The 23,085-nt window shown below is 43.7% G+C and overlaps 1 protein-coding gene across 1 annotated transcript in view; it reads right to left on the bottom strand.

Moving 5' to 3' along the window:
• The window catches only part of LOC141047819 (cytochrome P450 2K1-like), a 72,709-nt gene that overhangs the window by 40,757 nt on the left and 8,867 nt on the right, over positions 1 to 23,085 (bottom strand). Inside the window, exons 3-5 of the mRNA XM_073543144.1 lie at positions 21,370 to 21,519; positions 20,730 to 20,890; positions 601 to 774 (exon numbers count right to left, since the gene is read on the bottom strand). Of these exons, the coding sequence (XP_073399245.1) occupies positions 601 to 774; positions 20,730 to 20,890; positions 21,370 to 21,519 (485 nt within the window). The remainder of the gene's footprint in view (positions 1 to 600; positions 775 to 20,729; positions 20,891 to 21,369; positions 21,520 to 23,085) is intronic.

Genomic DNA, 23,085 nt, shown 5'->3' with positions numbered 1-23,085 from the left:
ACCATCTCCCTTGCCAAACACCACGGGTGGCGTCACAAATTATTCATATAAACTTTAACACCATTAACATCACCGTCATTGATATTGGGCGCCCAGGGCCACGAACTGGGTCACTGCTGCTGTGACACATTCCCCTTGACACCGGCCCGGTACCGAGTACCCCGCTGCCCTGGGTGTGAGGGCGACCCACGTATATATACAGCAGAGTTGAGTGTGCATGTAGCAGTGTTGTGTATATATGCAGAGAATGTCCATAATGTGCGTGCTGTAAAGACGGTTTTAATTAGTAGTAAATATTTCTTTTTTTTCTCTATTTTCTGCTGTTTAAACTTGTAGCGTTATAGTAAGGTACACTTTACTATATATATCTTCATATATCCTATAGTGTGAGAAATATTGTAGTTTGGTCTGTTGCTCCTCGTCTTGAACAAGCCTTGCAGTGGCCAAGAGATCAGTGCTCCTGCTCTCTGCACAAGGCTTACTATGAATATGATTGTGCTGTTGCTATAATATAATGTTTTGAGCACTGACCAACTGGATAGTAAAAGGCTCAGATGTTCCCAGTATTAGTAATATGCACCATATAAGAAAGTGACGCACCTGTTCCTGTTTCAGAAGATATGCATCGATATATCCTGTGATGTCATTTGCATCTAAATCCAATCGTCGTTTCATCGAACATTGGGAAATAAAACTCTTCAGATCCTGTATGTTCTGCTTTACTTTCTTATGTAGGCCAAGGAGTGATCCGAGGAAGGGATAATAATTATACAGCTGTGGAAATCAACAATTCCTCTTTAGATGTTCTTGCAACAAAAAGTACAGATCAGTACAGTAAAAGTGTAAATCGGGAGCAGCTGGGCCAGTCAGTGGTTAGCGCTCCACCATTCATCACTGGGAACCTAGGTTAGAATCCAGTAAAGCATAGTTTGTGAATTGGGCCCCATTTAGTTTTTTATTTTGTTCAGCACACTTGTCTTCAGTTTAGTGGATCTGATTTTTATCTGTTATTGGTCTGTGTGGATGTTCTTTTACCAATCATGTGTGTCACCCATTTTTCTCATGAGGAAAATAATGATTGAGGTTTCCTAAGTTTCTACCAGCATAAGGATAAGTTCACACTGGGCATTTTTGCTGAGTTTTTTTTATGCTAATTTTCAGCTGTTTTTCCACAGTACCAGCAAAGCCTATGAGATTTCAGAAATCTCATGCACACACATTGTTTTTTTTGTCATCAGTATTTTGTGCTATGCATGGTTTTTTTTGGACATAGAGCGTGTCACTCCTTTCAACGTTTTTTTCAGCGTTTTGCACCCATTGAATTGAATGGAAAAAAAACAAAGAGAAAAAACACACCACAACAGCCGCAAAAAAATTCAGCAAAACCTGCATTTTTGCCTCAGCTTCTTTCCTGCCAAGCACTTAGATTTTACTGCAGAAAAAAACGCTGCAAAAATGGCCAGTGTGAACTTAGTCATAGGCCGGGGTCACACCTGCGAGTACGATGCGAGAGACTCGTGCACTAATACCCGGCAGTGCCGCTGGCACTCGGGACCGGAGTGTGCGGCTGCATAGAAATACATACAGCTGCACACTCCGGTCCCAAGTGCCGGTGGCAGTGCCGGGTATTGATGCGCGAGTTTCTTGCATCGTACTTGTAAGTGTGACCCCGGCCTTAGTCAATGAAAATCAGACAGCGCACAGATGCAACACAGCTGCACCCATTCAAATAAATGTATCAGTTTGTTCTGCAAATTGGATTAAAATTGGACATGATATGTGAAAAACTACATAGTCCAGACCTGGGCAAAGACCTGGCCACACCATTCCTTCCCCCACCAGCCGCTGTCACTGCTCTCTGCATCCTCAAGATGCAGACAGTGATAAATAAATTGGTGGAGTACGGGCCGCTGGCTCCATCTTCCACCAATCAGCATGTCAGCCAGCAGTTGCGATTATGTCATTTCATCGCGTCAGCTGTGTACTGCAAAGAGTCAGGGAGAGCAGAGGCAGAGAGTCAGGGGAACAGTGCAAAGTGTGTACGTGTTATTGCTTTTTCTTCATGTGTATGGGATATTTGCATGTATATTGGGGGCTGTGTGGTGCTTATACTGTATGTAGAGGGCTCATGCTGTATAAAAGAATTTATGTGAATTTCATGCTACATATAAGAGGCTGTGTGGGGCTCATACTATATATAAGGAGATATGTGGGGCTCATAGTGTACATAGGGGGACTATGTGGGGCACATGCTATATATAAGAGGCTACGTGAGGACTCATGCAGCTTATAGGGGGCTATGTGGGGCATATGGTGAATATCACAGGCTATGTGGGGCACTTGCTGTATATGGGAGGATACGTGGGTACATACTGTATATAGGAGGCTATGTGAGGCTCATACTGTACATAGGGGGACTATGTGGGGCACATGCTATATATAACCGGCTATGTGGGGCACTTGCTGTATATGGGAGGATATGTGGGTACATACTATATATAGGGAGCTATGTGGGGCTCATACTGTACATAGGGGGACTATGTGGGGCACATGCTATATATAAGAGGCTACGTGAGGACTCATGCAGCTTATAGGGGGCTATGTGGGGCATATGGTGAATATCACAGGCTATATGGGGCACTTGCTGTATATGGGAGGATACGTGGGTACATACTGTATATAGGAGGCTATGTGAGGCTCATACTGTACATAGGGGGACTATGTGGGGCACATGCTATACATAACAGGCTATGTGGGGGCTCATGCTGCTCATAGGGGCTATGTGGGGCATATGCTGAATATCACAGGCTATGCGGGGCACTTGCTGTATATAGGAAGACACGTGGGGTACATACTGTATATAGGAGGCTATGTGGGGGCTCATACTGTATATACGAGGTTATGTGAAGGCTCATACTGTATATAGGAGACTGTGGGGGCTCATACTGTATATAGGAGACTAAATGGGGGCTCTTACGGTATATATGGGGCTGCGTGTGAGCTCAGTTGGTATATAGGGCTCTGTGTGTAGGCTCATATGATACATAGGGGGATGTCAGCTAACTTAATTCTGCTTAATATTAAGTCATTTAATTAATATTAATACAAAACAATGATAATTAACATGTTAATATTAATATTGAGCAGAATTAATTTTAGCATATTGGTTCCGTTCTGCACAACAGTCATCGTCTCTCATGTGGCCCCTAGGGAAAATTAATTGTCAACCCTTTCGATAGACTATATTAAGTGTTCTATCTGCATAAAACAAACAAAAAAACACAGAACATGTATGCAAAATGCGTGTAGATGGAGCCTAAGTTGGTACATTCTCCTTGTAGAGTTGCATGGGCTTACTCTATGTCTCTACACTTTCTTAACACACTATGCCATCATGAATTAAAATACTGCAGGGCTCGCAAGGCCCCCCCTGACCTAGCCAGTCCCCAGACCTGAACCCAATAGAAAATCTTTGAAGGGAGCTGAAACTCAATGTTGCCCAGCGACAGCCACGAAACCTGAAAGATCTGGAGAAGATCTGCACGGAGGAGGGGGCCAAAATCCCTGCTGCATTCTGTGCAAACTGGGTCAAGAACTACAGTAAACGTCTGACCTCTGTAATTACAAATAAAGGTTTCTGTACCAAATATTAAGTTCTGTTTTTCTATTGTATCAAATACTTATTTCATACATTAAAATGCAAATTAGTAAAAATCATACAAAGTGATTTTCTTGTTTTCATTTTCAGATTCTGTCTCTCCCATTGAAGTGTACCTACAATAAAAATTACAGACCTCTCCGTTCTTTGTAGGTGGGAAAACTTGCAAAATCAGCAGTGTATCAAATACTTATTTTCCCCACTGTATATATATCAGTCGCAGTTTTACCTGTATAAAGTATATAGATTGCTGTATATACATTATGTAGGTGATACCGCTTCTGCTGTATATATTTTACATAGGTGATACTGCGATTATACACAGCAGTAGCAGTATCACCTACATAATGTATATACACCAGTCTTTATACATTATACTGTAAATGTGATACAGCAACCTCTGTGTATAACTGCAGTATCACTTTTATAATGTATATAGGGTGCTATATATACAATACATAGGTGATACTGCAACTGCTGTGCAGTATCCCCTACATAACATGTATACAGCAGAAGCAGTGTCACCTACAGTGGGGCAAAAAAGTATTTAGTCATTCAGCAATAGTGCAAGTTCCACCACTTAAAAAGATGAGAGGCGTCTGTAATTTACATCATAGGTAGACCTCAACTATGGGAGACAAACTGAGAAAAAAAAATCCAGAAAATCACATTGTCTGTTTTTTTTTCATTTTATTTGCATATTATGGTGGAAAATAAGTATTTGGTCAGAAACAAAATTTCATCTCAATACTTTGTGATATATCCTTTGTTGGCAATGACAGAGGTCAAACGTTTTCTGTAAGTCTTCACAAGGTTGCCACACACTGTTGTTGGTATGTTGGCCCATTCCTCCATGCAGATCTCCTCTAGAGCAGTGATGTTTTTGGCTTTTCGCTTGGCAACACGGACTTTCAACTCCCTCCAAAGGTTTTCTATAGGGTTGAGATCTGGAGACTGGCTAGGCCACTCCAGGACCTTGAAATGCTTCTTACGAAGCCACTCCTTCGTTGCCCTGGCGGTGTGCTTTGGATCATTGTCATGTTGAAAGACCCAGCCACGTTTCATCTTCAATGCCCTTGCTGATGGAAGGAGGTTTGCACTCAAAATCTCACGATACATGGCCCCATTCATTCTTTCATGTACCCGGATCAGTCGTCCTGGCCCCTTTGCAGAGAAACAGCCCCAAAGCATGATGTTTCCACCACCATGCTTTACAATAGGTATGGTGTTTGATGGATGCAACTCAGTATTCTTTTTCCTCCAAACACGACAAGTTGTGTTTCTACCAAATAGTTCCAGTTTGGTTTCATCAGACCATAGGACATTCTCCCAAAACATCCAAATGCTGTCTAGCAAACTTCAGACGGGCCCGGACATGTACAGGCTTAAGCAGTGGGACACGTCTGGCACTGCAGGATCTGAGTCCATGGTGGCGTAGTGTGTTACTTATGGTAGGCCTTGTTACATTGGTCCCAGCTCTCTGCAGTTCATTCACTAGGTCCCCCCGTGTGGTTCTGGGATTTTTGCTCACCGTTCTTGTGATCATTCTGACCCCACGGGGTGGGATTTTGCGTGAAGCACCAGATCGAGGGAGATTATCAGTGGTCTTGTATGTCTTCCATTTTCTAATTATTGCTCCCACAGTTGATTTCTTCACTCCAAGCTGGTTGGCTATTGCAGATTCAGTCTTCCCAGCCTGGTGCAGGGCTACAATTTTGTTTCTGGTGTCCTTTGACAGCTCTTTGGTCTTCACCATAGTGGAGTTTGGAGTCAGACTGTTTGAGGGTGTGCACAGGTGTCTTTTTATACTGATAACAAGTTTAAACAGGTGCCATTACTACAGGTAATGAGTGGAGGAAAGAGGAGACTCTTAAAGAAGAAGTTACAGGTCTGTGAGAGCCAGAAATCTTAATTGCTTGTTTCTGACCAAATACTTATTTTCCACCATAATATGCAAATAAAATGAAAAAAAAACAGACAATGTGATTTTCTGGATTTTTTTTTCTCAGTTTGTCTCCCATAGTTGAGGTCTACCTATGATGTAAATTACAGACGCCTCTCATCTTTTTAAGTGGTGGAACTTGCACTATTGCTGACTGACTAAATAATTTTTTGCTCCACTGTATATATATTGCTTATACAGCAGTCTCAATATGATATATGTTCAGCAGTCATGGTGTCTCCTATGTGATGTACGCATCATAATATAATATATAGTGTAATGCTGTCTTAATATAGTGTATAATGCAGAGTTGTGTATATATACAGCAGTATATAGTGTACAGATGGTTAAATAGTCTGGTGCTGTCTGTATGTAGTATACAGTCATATGTTAAAGTTTGGGCACCCCTATTAATGTTAACCTTTTCTTTATAACAATTTTGGTTTTTGCAACAGCTATTTCAGTTTCATATATCTAATAACTGATGGACTCAGTTATATTTCTGGATTCAAGTGAGGTTTATTGTACTAACAGAAAATGTGCAATCTGCATTTAAACAAAATTTGACAGGTGCAAAAGTATGGGCACCCTTATCATTTTCTTGATTTGAACACTCCTAACTACTTTTTACTGACTTCCTGAAGCACTAAATTGGTTTTGTAACCTCATTGAGTGTCATGTCCCACGACTTGGGAAATCATTTAATATTTGCATTGTTTGTGTTGCATCATCTGTTGCTAGGCAGAAGTTTTCCTTTCCCTGTATTTTGTTCCAACTCTCTCCCTGTAGTCCTGTGATGTATGTTTGTTCCCTCCTTCATTCTCCATTTTGTGATCGTCCCTCCATCTGTATGCATCCTGTTGCATGTCCTCTGAAGAATATTCCTTTTTACCTGCTGCTTTCATCATAATACAAGAATTTCAGTTAAAGCATCCCTCTTTTCCTGGAGTCTTCTTACATGAGATCGTGGCTGAGTTAAGCTGTCTGATTAATCGGTATGAACGTGAGTACAGGTCGATACGGAAAGGGCCCAGAAAGAGAGGTCTATCCAGGCACCATACGTTCTACATATCCATGAGTCAGAACAGTAAAAAGGAATAACCTGCCTTCAGAGACAGTAACTCAAGGTCTGTGCTGAATCTCAGTGGAAAAGGACATTTTCCAGATAGACTGTAACCCAGTTCCAGCCAGACCCCAGCGTGCATAGAAGCCACACTGCAGCTGAACAGAGAGGAATATAACTCTCATCATTACGCAAGACCCTGCAGCTGCTCCAGCATTAGATACAAAGTATCAACTCTGTGCAGAGTCTGTGTATTTCCTGTTGCTGAACAGTGAGAAGTATAACCCTCATCATCCACTCTTCCTGCCTGCAATCTAATAATGTCTGAAGCAAGGAATACAATGTCCCTACCAGACTTACAAGCACAGGAAAGAGACCCAGACCCCCATCCACCATCTAGCGAAAGGGGAAAACGTACAGTCAAACCCACATGGAAAGTCATGGAGAATTTAGAGACTGCAAAATGTGAACTATATAGTGATGTGTCTTCAGTATGGAAGAAAGTGCTGAGTCACATAGACACTGTATCAAGGCCTGCTTCTCATGAGTTACCACCAGAGGGAGTCCTAGAACAATTATGCACAGCATACCAAATGTATATGCAGAAGAGTGACCAATACATTATTCTCCTGAAGAAACTGAATCTCCCAGAGACTTTAAACGAATTGCAAGGTTTCCAGCAGCTTAATTCTGAAAGAGACTGCACTGTACGTGACATTAAAGCCAAGATAGAGGCTAGAATCGCACGAACACCAGATGCATCAACTCGCTCATCCAAATCGTGTAAGCACTCAAAACGTTCATCTAGGTCAAGTTCATCAAAATATTCTACTCTTACTGAGCAGCTTATAAGAGCACGTGCTAAGGCTGAAACTACTAAGGTACAAGCTGCCTTTGCACAAAAGAGAGCAGAAATGGATGCAGCTGCTGCACAAAAGAGAGCAGAAATGGATGCAGCTGCTGCACAAGAGAGCAGAAATGGATGCAGCTGCTGCACAAAAGAGAGCAGAAATGGATGCAGCTGCTGCACAAAATAGAGCAGAAATGGACGCTGAAGCAGCACGCATGGAAGCTCTAGAGAAGGAATGTGAGCATGCAACAGCCATGGCAGAATTAAAGGTACTCGAGCAGGCTATCAGTGGGAGTCAAAGAGACAGCGTCAGTTTGTGTGAAATGGAGGCAGAAGACCCTATTGAACGCACAAGAGACTACGTGCTAAGCCAAGATGGCGAACCGCAGATCATCACCAACACTCCAGATGGTGTTGACGCTTCTCCAGAGTACCAGGATGCCGATCCACTTACAGAATCCTGCATTCAAGGTCAGTACAATGCTCCCAAACTTGAACTTCCTTCATATTCCAGTATGCGCCAAAACCCTGCATCTCACCAAAATCCACAGGCTAATACCTACATGCAACCCAATATGCCGGCAGGTCATTATACCCTCGACAACCGCACAGTGCCACCTCCGCAGGTAGCAGAAACTATACCCACCAAACCAGTTGCTGGACTAAATGCATATGCCACTCCATACTTCCCCATGTTTCAAGGCCAAGACGTCTCCACCCCTATGTACAACACCACTCAGCCTACAATTGTGCATCCTAAGTCAGAAAGAACAGACATGTCCGACTTCGAAAGGTACATGATTCGCCGTGAAATTACTAAAACCGGTCTCACAAGGTTCGACGACCAACCTGAAAATTACAGAGGTTGGAAAAGTGCCTTTAGAACCGTAACTAGTGACCTCGGCATCACTGCTGCGGAAGAGCTGGACCTGCTGGTCAGATGGTTAGGACCACAATCCACAGAGCGTGTCAAGAGACTCAGGTCTGTACATATCAGTAATCCAACGGCTGGTCTCATGGCTGCATGGGAAAGACTAGAGAGAAACTTTGGCAGTCCAGAAGCCATAGAGGATGCACTGTTCAAGCGACTACAGAGTTTTCCAAAGATATCAAGCAAGGACAGTTCAAAGTTCCTAGAGCTCAGTGACCTGCTGTTAGAGCTCCAGCTGGCCAAGGCAGACACCCACTTACCTGGCCTCAGCTACCTGGACACTGCTCGTGGAGTAAACCCCATTATCTCCAAGCTACTATACAATGTACAAGAGAAGTGGACTGCAATAGGGTCAAAATACAAGAAAGACCATCAAGTGTCATTTCCTCCATTTCTCCTACTTCTGTGAGTTTATAAAAGACATTGCAGAGCGTAAGAACGACCCAAGCTTTTCCTACGGAGAATCCAGTGGCCCAGCTTCACCTAATTCTAAATACGTGAGCACACGCTCGAATGACAGAAACCGCAGGAGTCCAGTTTCAGTGAAGAAGACGGATATTCTTCCCTTACCAACATCAGCCCCAGGCAAGAGCAACAAGGGTGAAAAGATAGAGAACCCAAATCGTGAGTGTCCCATCCACAAGAAGCCACATCCCTTAAAAAAGTGCATCGGCTTCAGGAAGAAACCGCTCCAAGAACGCAAGGAACTTCTAAAGAAGTTCCGGGTATGCTACAGATGTTGTGCTTCTACTGAACACCTTGCTAAAGACTGTAAAACTACAATTAAGTGTATGGAGTGTGACAGTGAGGATCACGTACAAGCACTCCACCCATACCGTCCAGACTCTACACGTACTCCTTCCCCCACCACGAGCCATGGCGGGGAGGATGCAGCTCAAACTGCAAGTCATACCACAATATCTTCTTCATGCACAGAAGTCTGCGGAGAAGGTCTCTGGGACAAGTCCTGTGCGAAGATTTGTCTGGTGAACGTATATCCCAACGGTCACCCAGAGAAAGCCGTGAAGGTGTACGTCCTCTTGGATGATCAGAGCAACCGATCACTTGCAAGGTCAGAACTCTTTGATATGTTTAACTTAAAGGGAAATGCTTACCCTTACACCTTAGGTACCTGCAGCGGTGTTACAGAGGTCTCTGGGAGAAGGGCCAGTGGTCTTATAGCGACATCCCTCGAAAACACCGTAGAGATACCCTTACCTACACTTGTCGAGTGCAACCAGATTCCATCCAATCGAGAAGAGATCCCAACGCCAGAGGCTGCTCTTCATCACCCACATCTCAAGGGGATAGCAAACAAGATACCAGCCCTCAACAACAGCGCAGATATCCTGATTCTGCTTGGCAGAGACATTCTCCGGGTGCACGAGGTACGTCAGCAAATTAACGGACCACACGACGCACCATTTGCCCAACGCTTTGATCTAGGCTGGGTAATTATAGGCAATGTTTGCATACTCAAGATGAAGAGACCTAATAACATTTCCTCTTACAAAACACACATCTTGCCAAATGGTCGCAGCACTCATTTTCAGCCATGCCCACATCATTACTGGGTGAAAGAGAAAATGAGCAACACCAAGAGGCAACAGGAATCCTTCAACAACATGAACATGCTCCAGCCCTGGGACGAAAACCTCGGGTCAACAGTGTTCGATTCCACAAGTGAAGACAACAAGTTAGCACCCACAAGGGAAGATAAAGAATTCATAAAGGTTATGGACAAAGAATTTGTTCAAGATGACTCCAACAGTTGGGTAGCTCCTTTACCCTTTCGTTTCCCAAGAGCGAGGTTGCCGAACAACCTGCAGCAAGCAACTGCAAGGTTCTCATCCTTAAAGCGTACCCTAAAGAGGAAACCAGAGATGGAGAAGCATTTCATTGACTTTATGCAGAACATCTTTGACAGAGATCATGCTGAACCTGCGCCACCACTGAAGGAAGGAGAAGAATGTTGGTACCTTCCATCCTTTGGTGTCTATCATCCTTGCAAGCCTAACCAGATCAGAGTGGTGTTTGACTCCAGTGCGCAGTATGAAGGCCTCTCAACAACCTGCTACTAACTGGACCCAACCTGAACAACAGCCTCCTTGGAGTATTGATCCGCTTCAGACAAGAACCTGTTGCTATAATGGCCGACATTCAGCAGATGTTTCATTGCTTCATCATGAAGGAAGACAGCAGAAACTATCTTAGGTTCCTATGGCACAAAGACAACAATGTCAACAATCAAGTCATAGACTACCGGATGAATGTCCATGTCTTCGGCAACAGTCCTTCACCTGCTGTGGCGATCTACGGACTGAGACGGACAGCCCAGGAAGGTGAGAGAGAGTACGGATCCGATGCTCGTCAATTCGTAGAGAAGAACTTCTACGTAGACGACGGGCTCAAGTACTTGCCCACAAGTGAAGAGGCAATTGACCTACTCTCCAGGACACAGGAAATGCTATCCACATCAAACCTCAGACTCCACAAGATCATCTCTAACAGTCAAGAGGTAATGAGCGCGTTTCCATCTGAGGACCATGCCACGAACCTAAAGGACCTCAACCTAGGTTCTGATGTTCCTCCCACACAGCGCAGCCTTGGTCTACTGTGGGATATCAAACAGGACACCTTCACCTTCCAAGTGTCGCCCTGTGACAAACCCTTTACCAAATGAGGAGTCCTATCTGTCATAGGCAGCATCTACGATCCTCTCGGGTTTGTAGCATCCATCACTATTCAAGGCAAGATACTGTTAAGACAGCTCACTGCCGAGAACACTGATTGGGACACCCCGCTTCCGACTCAGAAACAGCAAAGGTGGGAGACATGGAAGAAGTCCTTGAAGTTCTTAGAGCAACTCCAAGTCCCACGTTGTTATTCTCCAATGATTCTTACCCCAACTACACTTCTTACACAGAAGATTGGAGCTGCTACAGTTCCTCCCGGGAATTTCGATAACAAGGACATTTACAAACGTCAGTGGAAGCAAGTACAACACATAGCTAACGTGTTTTGGCACCGTTGGAAGACCGAATACTTGCACCTGCTTCAAAACCGTCACAAATGGCAGACACCCAGTCCCAATCTTAAAGAAGGAGACCTTGTTCTCTTAAAAGACAAAGAGGCTCATCGTAACGACTGGCCAATGGGTCTTATCACCAAGGTCATGCCCAGCGAGGACGGAAAGACTCGTAAGACAGAAGTTAAGGTGACAAAAGGGGGCTCTACCCGAACCTTCCTCCGTCCGGTTACCGATCTCGTGCTGCTACTGCCAAAGGAGGACGTCACATGAACTGAACATTGCTCCTGGACGTTGCTCACGGCGGGGAGCATTCCTCCTCATTCCCCAGTTTTTTATTGAACATTGACATTTTCCAATGGATTGCTGGGTTGGTGGAAGAGTTGGCATGTTTCCGGCTTCCCCAATCCGAAGATGGGTTTATAGTCTTGGACTTATCTTCCGGTGTGATCTACGGGTCAACAACAACGAGTTGGACTTTAAAAATGTTTCATGTTTATTATTGCATACATGTTTTTCTCTTTTCTCTTGTTTTTCAGGTTCGAACGACTTCGAAGAATTACGGACATCGTGAAATCCAAGGATTTCAGATGGGGAGTGTCATGTCCCACGACTTGGGAAATCATTTAATATTTGCATTGTTTGTGTTGCATCATCTGTTGCTAGGCAGAAGTTTTCCTTTCCCTGTATTTTGTTCCAACTCTCTCCCTGTAGTCCTGTGATGTATGTTTGTTCCCTCCTTCATTCTCCATTTTGTGATCGTCCCTCCATCTGTATGCATCCTGTTGCATGTCCTCTGAAGAATATTCCTTTTTACCTGCTGCTTTCATCATAATACAAGAATTTCAGTTAAAGCATCCCTCTTTTCCTGGAGTCTTCTTACATGAGATCGTGGCTGAGTTAAGCTGTCTGATTAATCGGTATGAACGTGAGTACAGGTCGATACCGAAAGGGCCCAGAAATAGAGGTCTATCCAGGCACCATATGTTCTACATATCCATGAGTCAGAACATTGAGCTTTGAACTTCATAGCCAGGTGTATCAAATCATGACAAAAGGTATTTAAGGTGGCCACTTGCAAGTAGTTCTCCTATTTGATTCTCCTATGAAGAGTGGCATCATGGGCTCCTCAAAACAACTCTCAAATGATCTGAAAACAAAGATTATTCAACATAGCTTTTCAGGGGAAGGATACAAAAAGTTGTCTCAGAGATTTAACCCGTCAGTTTCCACTGTCAGGAACATAGTAAGGAAATGGAAGAACACAGGTACAGTTCTTGTTAAGCCCAGAAGTGGCAGGCCAAGAAAAATATCAGAAAGGCAGAGAAGAAGAATGGTGAGAACAGTCAAGGACAATCCACAGACCACCTCCAAAGACCTGCAGCATCATCTTGCTGCAGATGGTGTCACTGTGCATCGGTCAACTATACAGCGCACTTTGCACAAGGAGAAGCTGTATGGGAGAGTGATGCGAAAGAAGCCGTTTCTGCAAGCACGCCACAAACAGAGTCGCCTGAGGTATGCAAAAGCACATTTGGACAAGCAAGTTACATTTTAGAAGAAGGTCCTGTGGACTGATGATACAAAGATTGAGTTGTTTGGTCATACAAAAAGGCGTTATGCATGGAGGCTAAAAAACACAGCATTCCAAGAAAAACACTTGCTACCCACAGTAAAATTTGGTGGAGGTTCCATCATACTTTGGGGCTGTGTGGCCAATGCCGGCACCAGGAATCTTGTTAAAGTTGAGGGTCGCATGGATTCAACTCAGTATCAGCAGATTCTTGACAATAATGTGCAAGAATCAGTGACGAAGTTGAAGTTACGCAGGGGATGGATATTTCAGCAAGACAATGATGCAAAACACCGCTCCAAATCTACTCAGGCATTCATGCAGAGGAACAATTGCAATGTTCTGGAATGGCCATCCCAGTCCCCAGACCTGAATATCATTGAACATCTGTGGGATGATTTGAAGTGGGCTGTCCATGCTCGGCGACCATCAAACTTAACTGAACTGGAATTGTTTTGTAATCAGGAATGGTCACAAATACCTTCATCCAGGATCTCATTAATAGCTACAGGAAGCGACTAGAGGCTGTTATTTTTGCAAAAGGAGGATCTACGAAATATTAATGTCATTTTTATGTTGAGGTGCCCATACTTTTGCACCGGTCAAATTTTGTTTAAATGCAGATTGCACATTTTCTGCTAGTACAATAAACCTCATTTGAATCCAGAAATATAACTGAGTCCATCAGTTATTAGATATATGAAACTGAAATAACTGTTGCAAAAACCAAAATTGTTATAAAGAAAAAAGGTTAACATTAATAGTGGTGCCCAAACTTTAACATATGACTGTATAGTGTGGAATTCACACTATATAGACTTCCATATTTCTACACTATGTAGCATATATACAGCTCAACTCTATTTTCCTTATCACAGTATATATTGTGAAGCTGTGTATGTTGTGTATACGGGTCCTGTCCTGTATATGGGATGCAGGTAACCGGATGCATCGCACAGAGGACATGAGGCGGGAACAGTCAGCGAATGGTGAAATTCTGATCAAACACAGCAGTAATTTACAGTAGTTATAAGACATTCAGTGCTTTTAAACAATGCAAATCAACAATGAACCATTTAACGATACAACTGAAATAACAAAGAAAGTTATTCAAATATAATGCTAACCAGCTGCTGGCCCGATTCTAAAGCATCGGGTACTCTAGAATATGGCCAGCAGGAGATTAAAATAAAAAATGTTATATACTTACCATCCGACGGCCCCCGGAATCTGTCCCTCCTCTCCACGCTGCCGGCATCTTCTTCCATTCCCAGTACTGCTTTACGCCAAAGAACGCTGCTGACGTCCTCTCGCGAGAGCGGGACATCATCAGCGGTATTTCGCGCAAAGCAGTATTGGGAACGGAAGATGCCGGCAGCGTGGAGAGGAGGGACAGATTCCGAGGGCCGTCGGAAGGTGAGTAGATCACTATTTTTTATTTTAATTCTATTTTTTACATGTTTATGGTACCAAGGGTCCGAAGGAGTCTCTTCTCCTCCGGACCCTGGGTACCGGCTAGCGCCGGGCATCTCCGGCTGTGTCGCTGCTGACGCCCCGAGATGACCTGCGCCAACTGTCAGGAAATCAGCAGCTAGCGCGGCTGATCTCCCGACGGCAGCGGTGGCGTGCGTCCTTCTAATTGCGGACTGCGCCTGTTGCTGATTGGTTGCGGCCTGGCAACCACGATCGAACAGCGCAGTGGGATTTCGGTTACAGACAGACATGATAAGGCGTTTATATATATAGATGTTCTCTCTAGAGATGGTACACCCACCTGTTCATATGAGTAGACTCTTATTTGAATTCTGACTCTAGCAGGGTTGACTGGGTTTTCCCGCTAGTCCGCAAGTCTGTATGACAAAGTCTATTAAAGCACGTTGAACCTCCCATGCACCAGTCAGCCCCTTCTCCATCTGTCGTCCTAACTCAGACCAGCTCTGCTATCGTACGTTATAGCTGGAAGTGATGGCTCTACTTACTCATACTGACCATCTATAACCACAAGTGTGCTCCTCTGATTGTCATCTCCACTTGGATCTATGGTGCTTGACCATTGGCAGATGTCTTCTGGGCCTGGGGTGGAAAGGACTGAGTGCTGACTCTCGATGAGGCTCGTCTGGCCTTTGCTACTTGGCAGGCATAGTTTGCAGGTTCTGATCTTGACCTCTGGATCTTGACCAACACAGTTTGGGACTCCGGGTCTTGACCCTGGTGGCATATGCTTTCAACTGCAGCCTGTCAATCTTCCTGCGGATTGGTGCACAGGGCTTTTATATCCAGAAACTCTGTCATGCAATTCACCTGACCAGGTGCAGCACATTAACTCAATCCCTCTGCAATTCTTCTGGTAACTATTGATTCTACCTGGTTTCACCCGGCCAGCAGATGGCAGTCTTTCCTCACTTATGTCATATCACGCAAGGGCTCTTCAGGAGTATCATAATATCCTCTTACATTCCTCCCCTTTTAGCTCTCCAGTCTTCAGTCGAGTGGAATCCTTGCTGGTTCGAAGTTTCTCCATGGGCAACTCAAGTTCAGCCAACAGTTCAGTGCACTCTCGGGTTTTCTGCTATATCTGTGTCCAGACAAATTTGTCTTGGGTGTACCGATTGGGGGGGAATTCTGGCGTTGGCCTGCTCAGTCCTGCAAGGCTCTTCCTCTAGAAGCAATTTTGGTGTACTTGGAGATCCAGTCATCGTAGATTGTAAGTCAACATATGATCCTTAGGGTACCGTTACACTTAGCGATGCACCAGCGATCCCGACCACGATATGACCCGGTCAGGATCGCTGGTGCTTCGCTAAGTGGTCGCTAGTGAGCTGCCAAACAGGCAGATCTCACCAGCGACATAGCAGTGGTCGGGGGTCGCTACTTACCTGTCAGACAAGGCGATGAAGACGTCCTTCTGCCTGCGTCCACGCGTCGCTCGTCGCCACAGAAGGGAAGCCCAGCAGGAAGTGGCCGACGAGAAACGGCCCAGGACGTTCTCGCGTGATCAGCGATAATCAGAGGGGGATCCGGTCGGAGGTAAGTATCACACATAGCGATATCGCTAGCAATATCGCTGCTGCGTCACAAAACCAGTGACGTTACAGCAATATTGCTAGCGATATCGCTTGGTGTAACAGGCCCTTTACTTTGTCACATTCAAGGTCAGCATCGGCACCTTTGGTGAATTCAACGGCACTGTTAGCCACCCTTCCTCCTCTTCTAGGACCTTTGGGGGACCTTGGCCAGTCCCATTGGAGACCTAGTATCTGTGTGCTCTTCTGCTTCAGAGAAACAGGGCCACAGGGTATCCAGGGTAATGCTTTGTCATTGCCCACAGGCCTGACCTCATAGGCTGAGATATCCGGGTGAATCTTCCTCACTACTCGGTAGGGTACTGCTTCCCAGTGGTGATCCAGCTTGTCTCTGGGTCACTTGTCCCTCACTAGTACATGATCCCCTAACTGGAGCTGTCCACCTGCCATCGACTTGAGTGTTCCACTTCCCCAAGCTTCTGCTCAACCAGTCAATTTACTGTCTGGAGATGGTATTGGTGTTTTCAGATCCAGGTACTTTAACTATGGCCCGGACAGGGGTCCTCCGAATTCAGCTCCAGTTCAGTATTCTCTTGTCCACTCCTCCCAAATAGCAGCATAAAGTGGGTGTAACAAACAGTTGCGTGGACTTGATTGTTATAGACCTACACCAACTCAGACACGAATTCGGGCCACTTCATCTTCTTGCCCTCTTCCAGGGTTCGGAACATTTGTAGTTGAGTCCAATTAAAGCGTTCACAAGCCTCATTCCCTTGTGAGTGATACGGTGTAGTTTGGGACTTATCGATCTGGTAAATACGCTACAGCTTAGCTCTAGAAGCAGGCCCCTTGGGCGGAGTAACTTCTCTTCTAACACCCATATATACGAATGAAGTCCCAATAGCTGACCCTGGCTGCAGCTGCGGCTGCGTGATCCCTGGTGAGGGTAACCACCGCAAACTTGGTGAAGTGATCAGTCAACACCAAGCAGCATTCATAGCCATTGTGAGATATTTATATAATCAAGTAATTGATAATCAAGACCTCCAATTGCGCAGAGGTGCGGATAGCCTAAATAGGCATCCTCTGTTCCAGGGGTTTATTCACCTTGCACCGTCAACATTTTTGGCAAGCTTCATCAATCTCTCGGCACAGGACCTATTTTTCCACCATTGCAACCATCAAAAGGTATTTTCTGCACTGAAGAAAGCAACTCTCTCATGAGCCTCTTTAGCAAATTGCACCACCAATGCCTCTGGAGCCATCACCTGCCAAGTATTATTATTATAATTTATTATTATTTATTATTGTAACGCCATTTATTCCATGATGCTTTACATGTGAGGAGGGGTATACATAATGAAAACAAGTACAGTAATCTTAAACGATACATTTCACGACTGGTACAGGAGGAGAGAGGACCCTGCCTGCGAGGGCTCACAATCTACAAGGGATGGGTGCTTGTGGGTAATGTAGTCCTAACTTCTTGATCAGTCTTTTGTCCTAGAGTGACCCATTTTCTCAGTTTCACCTACTCCAGTTTGGACTGTTGCAGATGTATCCACTCATCTCTAGAGCAGCCAAGAATCTGAATGGGTCTGGACTCTTCTCTAGACTACTGTGCTGTTACTACAGCTGCCGCAAACTGCCTTAAGTCTGGAATCTCATCACCTTCGAGCTCTTCATCTACATCCCACTTCGGACCTGCTTGTTTGACTTGGGACAGAGTATCTGCATGCATGTTCTGGGACTGAGACCGGTAGGAGATCTTGCCCTGATGTTTGGACAGTCTCGTGACCCACCACTGTTTCAGTGCGCCCAGCTTCGCATTCTTCAGGTGGGCGACGGTATTGTAATACGTCCAAGGATATATTTATGATCTCAACAAATTTTTTGCAAATTGTTCTGTCATGACCCATACCAGTGCCAACAACTCCTGTTTAAATGAACTATGGTTGTCCTGGTTGCCTTCTGTGTTTGTCAGCGACCGACTAGCATACGCGATCACGCTATCTCTTTTTTCTTGCACCTGGGCCAGAACTGCCCACAATCCATACAGGCTACCATCGGTGTATAGCATGAAGGCTGAGATAAGTCAGCATAAGCCAAGATTTGAGCATTCATCACCGCTATCTTCAATGTCTGAAACTCTTCATCTTGCCGTGGGCCCCACTGCATTGGCTGAATCTTGGCCCCACCTGCTGTTTCTCACAACTTGTTGGTGCTGCAATCTTGGCAAAGTCTTTTATGAACCTGCTTTAGTATCCAGCTAGCCCCAGCCCAGGAATGTACTCTGCTCTCTCAGGTTGATAGGAGTTGGCCATTTTTGTACTGCAACTACCATCTCCATGGTGGGGCATACTCATGCTCTAGACATAGTGTGTCCCAGATATTCAATTTCCCGCTTAAACGAAATACACGTCCAGGCTTTGACTTTTAATTCCTATCTTTGAAGCCACTCCAGCCATATAAGGTGGTCTTCAAGCGTTGTGGAATAAGTAATTATGTCATGTAAATATATCAGGGTGGCTTCTAAATTCAGATCCTGTAAGCATCTCTCCATCACACGTTGGAAGGTCCCAATGCATATGTCAAAAAGGCATTCAGATAATCTCAAACAGGCCCATAGATATGAGGAAGGCCATTTTTGTACAATCTTAACATTTGGCCTTTTCAAAGTGGACAGGGACTCCTCAATCTGGAGTAAGAGATAGGAATCTCTTACAGTGCATGCGTTCAGCGTTCGGTAGGTGTTTACCCACAATTTTGTAAAGGTGCCAACAATTTTGATCTGCATATTTTTGAGGTTTTGTGTCCAATTTGCCTCTTTTTGACTCTGTCTTTTTTCACACAGGAAATAAACATGTGTATAACAGAACATGTGTAATTGAAAAAATTTCTGGGAGAAATACTTCATTTTCTGGAACAATTACAAGAGTGCTAACAATTTTGGTCATGACTGTATTTGGTGAGCATGTGAGAAGGACTATTCTTCTCTGGTAGAGTATCCTACTAAATTTTAGAAAGGGGAAACAGATTACTAGTTGGATGTTGCATATGAATTGTAGTGCAGAAGACCGTAGCGCCTGATGTTATGAATGGGTCACCGAGGAGGAAAAAACAAAAAGCTAGCTAAGCCCAGAAAACCGGAGAGATTGGTAACCTTCGGATTGCAGACCCCTGATCCTATCCACACAACTAGCAGTAGCCGTGGAGCGTGCCTACGGTGGTCCTAGACGACCTCATCACGGCCAGAGAACTAAATAAGCCTAAAGAAAGAAAGGGAAAATCTAAACTGCCCCAGAGCAGACCCCAAAGCAATAGACAGCCCCCAACATGTATTGTCGGTGAAACAAGATGAAAACACAAACAGATAGAAAGATAGGCTGAGCAAACGATGGGGCCCTCACTAACTAGAAAGGACAGGAAAGAAAAGCTGCTGTCTGCAATCACGCAAAAAAACCCTGCCAAAAAATGTCCAACACGACTGATAGAAAAAGGCCCTGAAGTCACTAGACTTCAATTCCCTATATCAGCACTCAGGTATATTCTGAAGACAGAGCAAAAGAGATCAACTGATCAGAGACAAAAATGGGGATTCAGCCCAGTCCCAGCCAGGGCTGGCTAAACACAAAAACTAAGTAAACCAGGCGAAAACTCATATGAACAATAGCAGAGAAAACTTAGCTTTAAGAAGGCAGGAACCAAACTGGAAACCAGAAGCCACAGTCAGGAGAAATCACCAGCAAGAAACTAGGGAGTCGGCTGCCTTAAATCCAATCAGAAATTCCTGATGTCCAATCACAGTCCTCTTCCTCAGGTGGCTGGTCTCTGCCATTTAGATCAGCTTCATTACCTCCCTTCACCAACAGAGGGAGTCCAGATAGAGAACTCACTACTCCTCTGTCAGCACAGCCAGCTCCATAACCCTCGCCAGAAGCCAGAGGCAAACCCGAAAATGAGCTCATAACAGCCAGATATCTCCTACTCCTGCACTGTTTAGAAACACTTCACCTTCATATTAAACAGCGCAGGTTTATGTTAGCAGTGCAGGGGTTAATCTGCTCAGTTGAGAGCTCCTAGAAGCTTTCTTGCATTAAGGCTCTCAGTTGTTCACTATTAGCCACTCCCATCTCCTATATAAGCTAGTCCCTGGCAAACACTCAGCATCAGAACTAGCTTCATTGCTGCAGGGTTGGAGATGGTGGTTAGTGGTTGTTTGAGAAGGCGTTTGGTGGATTTATCTGAGACTATTATTAGGTTTTGAGTATATGCTAATCCCCCTCCTTCTCCTACTTTGGTTTTATCCCCATCCTATACCTCTGTTGTTTGTGTGAGTATATTTGTATGATTGGTATTTTTCTTTCTCCCAGTTACCTTGTTACTCTGGTTGGTGTATTAGGGTACACTACTACACCAATCTTCCCTGTGTGGGGGAAGGATACAGACTGAGGGCTGATTCAGGAACTAAGTCAAGGTACGTGGCCCTGGCATTTTCACCATCAGAGGTAATTCGGGGAACAAGGTAAGCTAGGGTGCCCCTAGCATTAGGGACAGGGAATACCCGACAACAGAGTCGTGACACCATTATTCTTAAAGGTGATCCTCAACCTATTCTAAAAATTAAAACATTTAGACATAAGATCTGGTAGTTTTCTTACCATCACTTTGGGTGTACCAACCAGTTTGATGCTTTCATCTAACAAGTTGATTAATTTTTGAAATGTTGGGTCATCATATTCAAACCTTTTCCCAAAGATAATAGAGCAGATGACATTGGAAACTGCACTGTTTATCAGCATGTGAGTATTGAATGGTTTGGCTAGAATTATAAAAAAAGTAGACAAGGTTAAAATATAAATGAATAAAAAATAAAAAATGTAAAATTAAAAATTAACTCAATATGAAAAGACATTTGCAACCAAAAATTCATACAATGTTCAGTTGACAGTAGAATCAACCTTAGACATAATTTTGCTTCAGCTAACTTACAGCCATGATGACCATTGAAATCCTAATGATATGTTTAGAAGCTGCAGATGTTTTCCATGTGCAGAAAAATGTGATACAAATTTCCAGCAAATATAAAGCAAAAACTTGACAATTTGTGCCGTATCCTAAAATACGTAGTGGAAGCATCCGCTATATGTGAAAGGGGGTTTGTAAAACTCCTATGAGTAGCATTTTTCTTTAACTGTGGTGCGGATTGACAATCTGGATTCTATAGAGTGGGTTGGAGAGAGACAGACAAGAAACTAGATTGTATAAAAGTTATGAGATGCATGGAAATATACATCTTACCATTGTGAGATTTAAAACTTTCTATAAGGGGCATTAATTCATCTTGAACTCTGCCTTCCACACTTTTCTTCCCCATTCCAAAGTCTCGAAGTGTTGATACTGTGAACCTCCTCATAGATTTCCATGCTTCTCCATTGGAAAATGTTATGCCTAAAACATAGTTATAAAGGAAAAAGAATGAATTAATCATACTAAATAGAAAAGAGGATTGTAATTCAAACAATTCAAGGAGTTGATTATTTAGAAGTTGATAGATAAGGAAGAAGAAACGAGGAAGGAAGAAAAGTAGAATGAAGATGATAATGAGAAAACTGTAGGGAAAAAAGGTGAAGGAAGAATAATGTAGATGATGAGAAGAAGGAAACATAAGATGAGTGATGTATAGAAGTGGAAAAAGATGAATGTAAATGTAGATTAAAGTAAAAAGAGGACTGCTGGCTACTTTCTAGTAATGACCACAGAGCCTCCATCTCATCCCTTTATTCTTTTGTGTATTCCTTGTTCATGTTCACCCTTGACTAAAAAAAGTTTGGGCTTTTACTTCCCTGGATTTGTTCAATAGATATCAGCAGCTTCATTCCAATGTATATTATTTTGTGCAAAATTCAATACATTTTTTTAAAATTAAATAAGAGAAAAGTATATAAAGGAAGTAGAATGATGACGATGATGAAGTCGGAGTAAGAAGAATGGAGAAGTACAGTCAATAAACATGACTTCCAGGAGTCATCACAACACTTCTAAGAATTGGAGTAGTTGTTAAACGTCTTCAATTCATAACATTTGTTCATAAAAGACATTTCTTGATTTTTTCAGTGAATCTTCAAGTAGCAGAATCAGCCATAGTTACTAGAGATGAGCAAACTTGTTCAGAAAACTTTCGCCAATCTTAAATTCGGTACGAACGTAGCACATTTGGATTTGCATTCGCTGTCATGAGCATTTTTACTCAAAGTCGGCAAAACTTGGTCACAATTGGGTAAATCATCGCGTTTCCATTAATGCTTTTGTTATTACTTTGGCTAGGATGGTGGTGCTGTATGATGAGCGAGATGTGTTTATTGAGGGGAGGCGGTGTTGAGAGGTTAGATGAGTGTGGCGCTCTTTTTTTTCCCTCTTAACTTTATGTATGTTTATTCCAGCAGCCAATCAGGGCTCAGAAACCATTCACAACGTCATGACACAAGGTTTTCTGTGATTGGCCAAAGGCAAATATTCCTGGCAAAATAAAAAGCAGGCATCTTGTTTTGCTGGTGCCATTGTCTCAGTGTCACAATGTGCAGAGAGGTCACTCCTGTGTTGCTGCTGAGAGTGAACTTGTTAGTTAGCTAAATAGGATCCTGTCCTGTGTGAAATCGATCTTCCAGCATTGAAGTAGATTGTGAAAAACCTGTGTGGCAGTCTCCGGAGGACCAATTTGCTACTCCAGTTAGGGCCAATTAGCTAATACAAATAGTTTGTGATAAAAGTGTGTTTCAGTGGCAAATCTGAAGGCTAGATTGCCACTTAAAAATCATTAGCCCTAATGTTAGGGTTGGCAGATCACACTAAATAAAATGAGTAATGAAGTGCGATCACAACCCGGGGTCCACCGTGCAGAGATGGTAGCCTGCCGCTAGTGAGAAAATGGCGGAGCAGTGCGGCGAGCGATCACAAAGAACACACGGGGTTAAAGGTCACTCTGTGTGAACTGAGTGCAGAAATAGAGCACCCTTG

The sequence above is a fragment of the Dendrobates tinctorius genome, unplaced genomic scaffold (assembly GCF_039654945.1).
Source record: "Dendrobates tinctorius isolate UK_male_01 unplaced genomic scaffold, ASM3965494v1 ptg000129l, whole genome shotgun sequence".
NCBI lineage: Eukaryota > Metazoa > Chordata > Amphibia > Anura > Dendrobatidae > Dendrobates > Dendrobates tinctorius.
Note: the sequence above shows the minus strand (reverse complement) of the source record. Positions and strands in the feature narration are given on the sequence as shown.